General features: G+C 40.8%; 1 protein-coding gene across 3 annotated transcripts in view; it reads left to right on the top strand.

Annotated features, from left to right (window-relative positions):
• Positions 1 to 12,579, top strand: part of arhgap5 (Rho GTPase activating protein 5) — a 58,900-nt gene that overhangs the window by 32,243 nt on the left and 14,078 nt on the right. For 2 of the 3 annotated variants that reach the window (XM_015375273.1, XM_015375272.1), the window contains exons 4-6: positions 6,134 to 6,211; positions 10,346 to 10,477; positions 10,822 to 10,927. In XM_015375273.1, coding sequence (XP_015230759.1) covers positions 6,134 to 6,211; positions 10,346 to 10,477; positions 10,822 to 10,927 — 316 coding nt within the window. The remainder of the gene's footprint in view (positions 1 to 6,133; positions 6,212 to 10,345; positions 10,478 to 10,821; positions 10,928 to 12,579) is intronic. The other variant, XM_015375274.1, reaches the window with a different exon arrangement.

Raw genomic sequence — 12,579 nt, 5'->3', positions numbered from 1 at the left:
CATTTAATTGACCCCATAAATGTGATGCTCCAGAAACTCAATCTGCTCAAAGGAAGGTCAGTTTTGTAGCTTCTGTAATGAGCTCAACTGTTTTCAGATGTGTGAACATGATTGCACAAGGGTTTTCTAATCATCAATTAGCCTTCTGAACTAATCAGCAAACACATTGTACCATTAGAACACTGGAGTGAAAGTTGCTGGAAATGGGCCTCTATACACCAATGTAGATATTACATAAAAAACCAGACATTTGCAGCTAGAATAGTCATTTACCACATTAGCAATGTAGAGTGTATTTCTTTAAAGTTAAGACTAGTTTAATTTAAAGTTATCTTCATTGAAAAGTACAGTGCTTTTCCTTCAAAAATAAGGACATTTCAATGTGACCCCAAACTTTTGAACGGTAGTGTATATACAGCATATATAGAGCAGAAGCAGGCAGCTGGTATTCTATCGGTAATGGAGTGGCCAGCGCAGTCACCAGATCGGAACCCCATTGAGCTGTTGTGGGAGCAGCTTGACCGTATGGTAGGCAAGAAGTTCCCATCCAACCAATCCAACTTGTGGGAGCTTGGGGTGCAATTTCTCCAGATTCCCTCAACAAATTAACAGCTAGAATGCCAAAGGTCTGCAATGCTGTAATTGCTGCAAATGGAGCATTATTTGACGAAAGCAAAGTTTGATGTAAAAAGAATCTTATTTCAAATACAAATCATTATTTCTAACCTTGTCAATGTCTTGACTCCATTTTCTATTCATTTCACAATGTATGGGTTTGAATAAGTGTGACTTTTCAGGAAAAATACAAAATAGTTTGAGTGACCCCAAACTTTTGAACGGTAGTGTATATTTTTAAATGGTGCTATTGTAGAAACTTTGTTGTGCCCCTTTCTCTTAAGCATTTACACTCAGAAACCAGTTTGTCTGCATGTGTGTCACAGTTAACGTATATATTCCCTGACGCAGACAGTGCTGCAGACAGGAGGCCTTTGATTGGTCAAATCTACATCCACGCTCCTCTATGTGTATATCCTGTTTGGTACCTTAGCGGCTTGTGTTGTTTGTATTACTTGTATGACATTGTGGAAAATGACTCGTGAAGATGGACAAGCTAAAAGAGCGAGGTGCACGAGAATGCAGGGACCCTTTTTCCAACTGGATCCCTGCTCTTTTTCGCCCTCATGTCCCTCCGTTGTCGCACAAATTTTCCACTTCCTCACTGCCTCAGGCGTTTCAAGACCCACAGGTAGTTCATGATTGTTCCTCTTGCGTTGTGGCATGGAATAACATAGAGCAGAACAGGCTTCAAATTGGTCATAAATCAAAAATATCTGCGTCAAGAGACGAGGCCCAAAATTCTACATTTCATTAGGAAAACTTTGTGTAGACAAGACATTGGGGTCTCTCCTCTCTGCTTCCATCCAACTCTGCTCATGTTATTATCCAGATTTCCTTTAAGCAAAGCAAAGCTGTGCAAAGTTAAAATTGTCAGCGGAAAAGCATTAAAAAGCGTTAAAACACCCAGTTTCTTGAAAAGCTCTATGAAACTTAACCATAATACCTGTATGATTTCCTGTAGATATATTTGGGTTTTCTGATGTTGTGCAACTTTAATATATTTATTGCCCTCCCCAGTACAGTTGGTAAATATTTTATTTAATCAGATAATATTCAGACTGTCATATATTGTTTGTGAACACGTCCTACTGCAACGACAAATGAAAGTGTGAATGGAGCTCAAATCATGGTCTCTGTTCTGCCTGGGAGGAATTTCAAAATCGTCCGGGATTTTGGTCAACTACAGTGCAGCAGAACCAAGCCGTGAGCTCCGGGGCTGGTCGGGGAACTCCAGCGGACGCGGGAGGGAGCCAGCGGGGGATGAAGCGACCAAACCTGACTCGGTGACGGTAGCCGCGGCCCCATGCTTCCCCTGCCTACTATGCCCGCTATTTATAAATAAATAAAGTTAAAGAATGTAGCAGACAATAAATAATTAAGGTAATTATTACAAGGCAAATAAACAAAGAAGCTAATTAAAAGATATATATATATATCTATGTCTCGCTATATAATTTAATTTCTACCTACATTTATTTGTCAATTGTTTTTTCGGGGGGCAGTTAATTGTATGCTTATTTATTTTTTGACCATTTTTTTATTTCTGTACTTACTTTTAATTATGGCAAGATTGGTCCTCCTTAGTAAACACATGAGATGATCAAAAATAATCATATTTGTGACTTGAGCATCTGTCCCTAAATTTTCCAGAACATCAAACCACCGTTGATCTCCATATGGAAGGCATGAGTTTCCCTCAGCATTTAGTGTTAGCATCTTATCATGGCAGGCCCAAAGCAAGGGAGTTGTTTTGTTCCAGCCAGGTACATATCAAGGGAAGTTGTTACTTTTTTCTTAAAGGCCAAAACCCCCCCCATTCCGAATTTGCGTCTGATCAGACAGGGAGTTGTGTTGGACGCGGTCGTAGCATTTAGCAATTATTGTAAGTCGATGGGGGTGATCACACCTGACACGATTTTATGCAAGGGGCCTTGCAGAGGTATATTTTAGTTGTTCAACACAGCAATTTAGGTCTGACAGGAAGAGAGGGCAGGATCCATTTTGGGGGAAAATACAAAACAAAAAATGTTAATCGCATGGGGAAAGAGTCAGTATTTTAGTCATATATAGTAAGCGGGACAGACTCATGCAAAAAAATAAATACATGAAACATTAAAAACAATATTTTAGCCATGATAGAAGGACAGAAAACGGATAAAGTAGTGATCGTCTTTGATAAACTGCACTCTCCGTTTTTGCAAGACTCAATCTTCTTTAACAAAGAAAAAGGAACTTCAGGAGGGGAAAAAACAGATATAGTATAAAAGTGATTCTCTTTTAACCTCACAAACAAAATAAGAGGGGAAGACAGATCAGGTAAGCGCGTTGTATCTGTCTCACCTCTTTATGTAAAAAAGAAAAAAAAACTTTGATAAACTTCACAGATTTCTCTCTGAAAATCACCTCACTGTCTGAGTACGCATGTAAACCACACCATGGCCTTTATTGCTGTGTTTTTCTTTACTTTAGACGTAGATCTCATAATATTTTTAAAGGTATACTATGCAACCAGGGTTGATTTTCCAGCGAGGCTCCCCCAAGAGGGCGAAAGTAAAAGTGCACTGTCGTAAATATGCTAAGCTGTTCTCCTGGTTTCTCCGTCAAACCAGGCACGGTTGTTTTGAGCTTAGCAGACAGGCGAACGCAACAAATCAAAGTATGAATATGCACACAGAGAGAGAGAAACCATTCCAAAGTTACTTACAATCGCATCAGCAGAAACGCGAGGTCGGCATCACACTTGCAGCCCTTTTTTCTTTTAGCTCTCGCCATTCGAAAAAAGCTTGCCCGAGGTTCACCCGTGTACGACTCCTCTCTCTGTCCAGAGCCCTTTTCCTCTTTCTTGCCTGCTCCGACATGGGCTTTCGCTGTTTCCTCGCTGGTTCCGCCATGATAACTGCACAAATATCGCCACTGTGCTAGCAACGAGCATGCTTTTAACTGGGGGCGTGTAGCAGTTCTCGCCGTAAAGCAAGACCGACGACCGACTCTCGCGAGACTTCTGAGCCTGTGGGTGCGGGCCGAGGGCTCCTGCAATTGCAAGTGCGGTATTTCCCCCACAGACCAGCAGGGCAGCCGAGAATACCATTGCTCAACCTGAAATGACTCATTTAATCATCCAAAACGTTATGGAACACATTAATTAACTGAAAAATGTTGCATAGTATGCCTTTAAAATAACTTTTCATGGTCTGTCCAAGTCAGATGTGGGTTATTGTATTCATTTGTGTATAGCACAGAGGCAAAGTGAAAAAAATTTGTGCAGATCCGCCCACCCCAGTCAGATCCTCTCTATACACAGTGTGACGTGGAAAAAAATTGTATCAGAGATTAAAAAGTCGTATGCAATTGGTATGTTCAAACCTTAAGGCTCCCACCTCCAGTCAGCATCTGGAAGTTTTGAAACTGAGAAAAAAAAAAAAAAAAAGTCTGTTTGGCAGCAAATCTGTATTGATGTTTGCCATCACAACTTGGCATCTGGTCAGTTTGCAGCGTCTCTCCACTAGGCATGAGCCATGATGGTGGCTTCCATGATGACTTACTCTCCAATGTGTACCCAAAGACACCTGGAGGAGAAGAACAGTCACGTGCGGAAGCTGTTCCTGGACTTCAGCTTTCAACACCATCATCCCACAAATTCTAATAGGCAAACTGGAACAGCTGGTCTTCCATACACCTCTCTGCAATGGACTGATAGACTTCCTCACAGACAGACCCCAGACAGTCCGGGTCGGACAGAACACCTCTGAAGTCTTAAGCACAGGCTCCCCCTAAGGCTCCCCCTTGTCCTGAGCCCCGTGATGTTCACTCTGATGACACACGAATTCATCCCTAGGTTCACCACCAATCAAATCGTGAAGTTCGCAGACGACACCACGGTGGTGGGACTTATCAGAGGCGACAACGATCAGGACTACAGAGAAGAGGTGGAGCAGCTGTTGGGCTGGTGCAGAGACAACAACCTGATCCTGAATGTGGAGAAGATGAAGGAGATTATTGTTGACTTCAGGAAGAACTGGCCCAACCACGCTCCACTGCTCAACAGCTCAGCTGTAGAGGTAGTCAACAGCACCAAATTCCTAGGGGTGCACATCACAGACACCCTTACCTGACTGGGAACACCACCTCACTGATCAAAAGGGCACAGAGGCGATTGTACGTCCTGTGGAGGATGAGGAGAGCCCACCTGCCCCCACCCATCCACACGACCTTCTACAGAACCATCATAGAGAGAGTTCTGACGAACTGTCTAACTGTGTGCTGTGGAGGTTGCAGTCCCTCAGACTGAAAGAAGGTGAGGAGAGTAGTGAGAACTGCAGAGAGGATCATCGGGGCTCCACTCCCCTCCATAAAACCCATTTCATCCCAGCGCTGTGTCCCAAGCCCGTAACATTATAAATGACCCCTTATCTCCCTACCATTGACTGTTCTCTCTGCAGCCTTCTGGGGACGAGGCTTTGAAGCATCCAATGCAGGTCCATCAGATTCCAGGACAGCTTCTTTCCCACTGTCATTACACCGCTGAATGTTATATAAAATGCGGTTAAAAAAAAGCACTGAATGCTGGAAACTGTAAATATTATAACGGTCTCATGTTTACATTGATCACCCTATTTACATTTTGTCACTGATTCTTACGTTTTGTCACTGCTGCACTTTAAAAAATGGAAATGTCTTGAGTACTGTACTTAATGAAATTTCGTTTTGTATACACTCTGTTTTTAAAAAAGGACAATAAAGTCTGTCTATGTCTTCATGGAAAGAGAAATAAATCCTCTAAATGGTGTTTTCTGACCCAATGCATGGAGGAGTGTCTTTTGACACTGCATTGCGGGAGGGAGCTCTGCAGCAGTTAATTTATTCAGCTAACTGTATCCTCCAAACCCTTTGGTAATGTTAAACATCTGCATGAACATTGGTCCAAAGTTAATACTATGGTTTATGGATCAACTCTTTTATTTGGTCAATTTATAGGGAAAGATAAGTAATGGCATTCCTTTAATGAATTGAAAGCCATACAATATTAGGCATATATCTCTGCTTTTTTTTTTAATTCTTCCTTATTAGTGGCATATTTCAATAATTACTTTGTGTGCAATGGTTAGAAGTATATGCAAACAGAAATGTTTAAGTTATTAGGAAAAAAATATTGTCAAACTTTTCTTTCATCTGCTGTCTACTTCCGTCTCCTTGAACAGCAGTCGGCCTCGGCAGATGGTCTGATTCTGCTGGAGGTTTTTTCCTGTTAAAGGGATTTTTTCCTCTCCAATGTTGCTACAAGCATGCTTAGGGTGAGGGATTGCCTTCGAGTCGATGAATCGATGCAATCAACCTGTTTTCAATAGATAAACCTTGAATCAATTTGACTGTATGATCTGTTTGGATTGTAAAGTGCCTTAATGTGTTGTGAATTGCGCTATATAAATAAACTGAATTTAATTTAATCTCTGTTAATTTTAGTCTTTCAGAACTTTAATTTGTTTTCTTATTGAAGATAATTTTCTATTTTTTACAGGTCTGACAACTGAGGGTCTTTATCGTGTGAGTGGAAACAAGACAGACCAAGATAACCTTCAGAAACTATTTGATCAAGGTAAACTTAGACATTTTGCTTGGATATATCTTTATAGCTACACCTCCATTAGACACTTTTCCTGTGGCTTAAACATATCTCTATGATCTGGTGAACTGTAAAGTGCCTTGAGATGATGTGTTGTAAATTGGTGCTATATAAATAAACTAAATTGAACTGAATATGCATGAAAGACTTAGATTTATTTGTCATTTTGTTTAAACAAGTGTAAAACAAAAAGAAATTTCATTTCAAACAGCTCGTCTTTTTTAAAGCTCACACATCTAGGTGAAGGTCACACACTGGACACAGCTCTAATAATTTAGGACTGTTGAGATTTTGACTTATACTAATACTTTAAAAAAGGTTACATCACCAATAACTTTTTGTTCCCCTACGAAGGTGTTTTTATTTTTATAATTTTTTTTGGCCAGGCTAATTCTGTAGATGATGTGATAAGTACATTTAAAATCCTTGGAGTAGTTTTTCTGAAGCCCACTCATCAAGCACATGGTGCAATGTTGTTTCATGCAAAGCCACACTGCACTGCCACCACCAAGTAAACCTTATTGCCCGAGATCCAAGAGGAGCAATGTGGCTTTCAGCCTGGCTATGAAAATATGTAACAGGACCTTTTTACTCTCAAAACTGCTGAGGGGTTCATGTTTTTTCTGTCTGTATTTAGTTTTGTAGGTCAGAATAAGGCCTACAACCATGTTCACAACGGTATGATGTGGGGTATACATTGAGACTCTTAGCGACTTTAGAGGGCAATTTTCTTTGTACGCCTAAATCAAGGACTGATCCTGCAGTTCATGTTAGAATTCAGTGTTTCAACTAGTCACTGTCTTATCTTTGTTAATCATGCACAAAATTTCAGTGAGAAATTATGGAAAAGAATCTCTTTGCCTTTCACAGACGTGGATCGTAAGGCCAGTATCTCCAGTCTGCGCTGGAGTGGTTCAAGTGAAATTGCAAGGATGAAAGTCAGTTCCTTTAAGTTTAAGGCAATTGGGCCTAGTGCCACAACATTTTTTATTCTTGTCATAAATTTCTCTTACCTACTCTCCAACATTAACTTCAGTTAATGATCGTAAATATTCATTGTAAACGTGATGCAGTTCACCTGTGTGTAACTGAGTACGCGTTTCTAAAAAAATGTAAATCTGAATTAAAGCCGCAAGCAGACGTTGGACGGCCCTCACGGCTCAGCATGACTTCAGCTGCAATAAAGCAGGTACTGCGCTAGTCTATGGTGTTAAAGAAAGAGTTGAATCAAATAGCAAATGACCCCCTCTTGGCACCTGATATGGCCCACCGTGTGAATACCAGGGGAAGATCCAGCCCTCACCTGAAGGACTATATATCCCCTGAATGTCTGTAGGTCCCCTAAAATGAACAAAAGCAAGTTGCTGGGAAATGGGATGTTGCAAGAGCTCCCCTGATTTCCTGAACCTGGTTTCCAGGCAACATGATCTAAAATAAGCGGAAGAATATCCATTGCTAGATGGATGTATATTTAGATTAACAGATTGAAATAAAAAAGAGACACAGAAAAAAATTGCCTTTTATTTTAAAGAATTTGTTGTTGAGTACTGTTTTTCTGTTTGTTTTTTCTCCAACCAGTTTGTTATTTGATTCTCAGCAAATGATCCATTATCAGTTATAGACTGAAAGCCCTAAAACACAGAAACCCATCTCCCCTTCCTGAGCAGAATCAGTCTGGCAGATAACCGTATAAGATTCTCTTCACTTTTACATCTGTGGTCATAAAATCCTTTTTTGCAACTGGTTTTGCGGTCTATCAATCCATCTTCTTCTGATTATCTGGCGTCAGGTCGCATGGGTAGCAACTTCATTAGGGAGGCCCAGACGTTCCTCTTCCCAGCCACTTGGGCCAGCTCCTCCAAGAAATCCCAAGTCATTCCCAGGCCATCCGTGAAATACATTCCCTCCAGGGTGTCCTGGGACTCCCTCTGGGTCTCCTCCCAGTGGGAAATGCCCAGAACACCTCACAAGGGAGGCATCCAGGAGGCATCCTAAGCAGATGCCCGAGCCACCTCACCTGCACCTCTCGACTTGGGGGAGCAGTGGCTCTACTCTGAGTCCTCCCTGAATGACTCCTCACCCTATCTCGAATGGAGAGCCCAGACACACTATAGAGAAAACTAATTCACCTGCTTGTATCTTGTTCTTTCAGTCATGACCCAAAGCTCATGACCATAGATGAGAGTAGGAATGTAGATCGACCCGTAAATCGAGAGCTTTTCCTTTTAGCTCAACTCTTTCTTCACCACCACAGACCGGTACAGCACCCGCTTCACTGCACTAATCCGCCTGTCGATTTCCCGCCTCATCTTCCTCTCATATGACCCCAAGATACTTAACATTTCTTCACTAGGGGCAGTACATCCTCCCCAACCCGGAGAGGGAACTTTACCCTTGTCAGGCTCAAGATAATGGTCTCCGATTTGGAGGCTCTGATCCTCATCCAGGCCGCTTCACACTTAGTTGCAAACCACTCCAGTGAGAGTTGTAGATCAAGCCCTGATGAAGCAAAAATAATCACTTTATGAATAGCAGAGACGCAGTCCTAAGGCCACCTCAACACCTTGGCTGCACCTAGAAATTCTGTTCTTAAAAGTTGTATACCTTTAGGTCATTCAGAGACGAAGAAGAAGATCACAGGCTTCCAGCAGAAGAATGATCAGACAGATGGAAAGTCTGGACAGAGCCAGTGAACTGAATACATTTTTCAGTAGATTTAGTTTAGAAACAAACTCAGCATCCCTATCTTTTGCCCACAGTCACATAGACACCCTGCCTTCCTCTGCCATTGACTCTCCCTTGGTTCTATGATTTTTTTTGTCAGTCAAAAAAGAAGATGGTGCTGCTCCCTCCACCTTTCACATATGTCTCTATAAACTAAGTGAAGAGACTTAATCGTAATAAGTCGCCAAGTCCCAATGGTGTCAGCCCCAGAGTACTAAAGGCATGTGCAGAGCAGCTCGTGGTATTCTACATCACCTCTTCAACATTAGACTGAACCAGGAGACAGTTCCAGTGATGTGGAAGACTTCCTGACTTAGCTAACTATATTAATAGACTTGTTGCTCTGACATCCCATATCATTGTCCCAGAGAGACTTCGGTTGGCTCACCTCAGCAAACAAACAAGCAGCTATCAGGACTCCCTGTTAAAACTGTCATGCCAGTGTCCTTATCGCCTTGGAGTTGAAGTCAAAGATGCCATCATACACCTGCTTCAAAAAACCCACTGTAATTTAGGGAAGGCAGACAGAACTGTGATGATTGTGTTCTTTGATTTATTTAGTGCATTTAATACAATTCTGCTTGACTTGCTTTCTGAGAAACTTCAGAAGAGTCAGGTGTAGGCATCAACAATTGCCTGTACTGTATCAGAGACTACATGTTTTTTGACTTAAGGGTCAACTGTCTAAAAGATTTTATTTTTAGGTTATATTGTCCAGCCCTATGACAATAGAGCTTTTTCAGTCAGAAGCTCCTCCAGATCCAGTGTCTGACAGACTACTCCAGCAGATCCTTCCTGCCTACAGCTATCAACACCTACAACTAATCAAAGAAATAGCAAAACAAAAAAGTAGCTCCTTGAGCATTTTATTTTTTACTTTGGGATTAATGAAGTAGTTTTGAATTGAATTTTACTTGTCCTTGCATTTTAAGTTTTCTTTTTTTTTTTTCTTCTCATGTCTTGCCACATACATTTCTTCTAGTGGAAAGGTGTTACATTAACACAAAATGTTAGATAGGGAAATTGCCTCAAAATTAAAAACTTGAGAGGTTGTTCCCTTTAGTGTTTTGTCCTGTCTGTAAGTATTTTATGTAATAAGATTTTAAATTAAATCTTGACAATCTATGAAATATACTGCAAAAGCAAACTACAACTTTAAAAGATTCCTGAGAGATCCCCCTAAGAGCAAAGTATTTTCGAAACAATCTATGTAAATACACATTTTTGGTTGATTCTTCTCAAAATATTTTTGGAGAATATTGAATGAGATTCTCCAAAAATGAGTGTGTAAACACATCTTAGACAGGTGTGCAAACGTGGCTAAGAGCAAAATGTAAGGACCCTTGCGAATCATCTACTGATTCATCTTTTTCCTTTGGGTAGATCACAGCATTGATCTTGGGCAGATGGACGTCGCTGTGAATGCTGTAGCCGGAGCCCTGAAGGCTTTTTTTGCTGACCTACCCGACCCACTGATCCCTTACGTTCTTCACCCAGAGCTAGTGGAAGCTGCAAGTAAGACATTAAAGACAAAGTAGATATTTAAATTCTGGTTTGTTTTTACCTGATGTTCAACTCAAGTCTAATAAACAGTAATGGTAGACAAATTCTCTATTTCTGGATAAGGTAAGAAAGTCTTGAAGGCCTTTCTGTATGTCTCCAGGAATAGTCAACTTTACATGTGAATCATAAAAAAGAAATTGAAAATATACATTTTAATCTTGCAGTACCTAACACAAAATACTAAAAACAGTGCAATATTAAACTTTTCTTCTCCAGTATATAATTTCACTCCCCAACTCACAAGCTTTGTAAATTAAAACATGCTTTATCTCCCTCTGTATTTGTGTTTTGGTTAGAAATCATGGATTACATCGAACGGGTGCAGGTGTTGCGAGAGATTGTGAAGAAGTTTCCTTCAATCAACTACCAGGTCTTCAAATACATAATTACACACCTTAACAGGTAAAAAAAACCTACATTTTGCAAAATAAGCAACAAAAAACTTTCAATAATAAACCTAGGCAAACAATGAGATGCATTTAAAGGGATCCACAATAAGTTGAACGTGTTTGCCTGAAAATATTGTACTTTAAAAAATGCATGTGACACATAAATACTCAATTACTTTAAAATGTATATATCGTTTTTTACATTTTTACCCATGGAAGTCAGCAGCAAGGCTAACAAGGCTAGAGGTGCATTCAGACCGAGCGCTGTGCACAAGGTGAGGGTGGTGGACTTGCACAGTATCCCTATGCAAACCACACGGGGACTAAGCCAGCAGTGAATCCCAGTGGTGAATCCCACACTTTTCTACTAGATAGAACTGAGGTGTTGTCAAACAGCTGCACCGTGTGGAGAGAGCGAAGTGTTGACTGCTGAATCTGAAGTTTTTTTGTGAAACCGTGTCACAGCAACCAATCAGTGACTGGTTGTGAAGTAGGTTAAAGAATTGCTGCCGAGGCAAAGCTTTTTTAAGGCAAAATGGAAACTAGTGTTATAATAATGTTAAAGGATGAAATTAGCAATGCTATAAAGAGGTTTTTAGGTGACCTTTATAAAAGCCGTTTTAATTTAGCCATAGGACTCTTCGTCTTCCTCCCATACCTTCAGCAAGGACTCTGGTCTGTCATTACCCACTCCCAGCACACCTCCTTGTAATACTACTAGGAGGTACCACCGAATCCCACCGTCATCCAGATGCAGCTCTGGGTGAACCAAAGTGTTCTACTTTTTCAGCACCTCTGGGTTTTTTCAAAGAATCCTTGTTTTCCCCAAGCCGATATAAAAGTTGTGCATAGAGAACAATGTAGCAGAGGTCTGTGTTGTTACGTTTTGCCTGTGATTTTATTGTGAGCGAGACCTTGATAAGAAATGTTATGGGGTTGCTCAGGGTAATTGCAGGAAGGCTGATGAACTAGTAAACAATGTGAAACATTTTTCCACAGTTTTATCTAGTAGCAAAATGTGAATGTGTGAGAGCATTCCACTTACTTAATAAGTTAAAAAAGCCCACTGTTATTTTCAATGCCAGTGTAAGAATCTTGTGTTGTGCAGTAACTTCATATTCTGTTACAAGCACAGCACTAACAGCTGTTGGGATGGTGACATCATTGGCCAAAATTAAAAGTGATTCCATCTTAAAAACCCTATCAGCACAAACGACAGTTTTACCTGCTCAAATCAAGTATCACTGAAAAAAATATATAATTTTTATTTAATTAAAAATGATGGTTGTCCTTAGGCCTTGGTGATGAACCAGATTTTTACTGGTACCACCATTCACTACGATAACTAGGGATGGGCATCGAAAACCGGTTCCTGTTTAGAACTGGTTCCGTGTATTCCAATTCCATGGCACCGTTTGGCAGCTCGCTTAACGACTCCAGACAGCACCAGAGCCTAGCTCTGGGCAGCATGACTTGCGTTTTTTACGCAGGTTAAGCACACGGCATTCAGTAAGAAAATACGACGTGACCAGGCTCGAGTCTAGAAAAGCTAGGGCCGGGCGATAATTCAATAACGATATATATCGATCGATAGACGTGTGGCGCAATAGAAAAAAAGAGTCGATAAAAGTTCGATAAAGAAACGCAGTTTTCCTTCCTTCTCAT

The sequence above is a fragment of the Cyprinodon variegatus genome, unplaced genomic scaffold (genome assembly GCF_000732505.1).
Source record: "Cyprinodon variegatus isolate N-32 unplaced genomic scaffold, C_variegatus-1.0 Scaffold116, whole genome shotgun sequence".
Taxonomy (NCBI): domain Eukaryota; kingdom Metazoa; phylum Chordata; class Actinopteri; order Cyprinodontiformes; family Cyprinodontidae; genus Cyprinodon; species Cyprinodon variegatus.
This window is presented reverse-complemented; position numbering and strand designations above follow the sequence as displayed.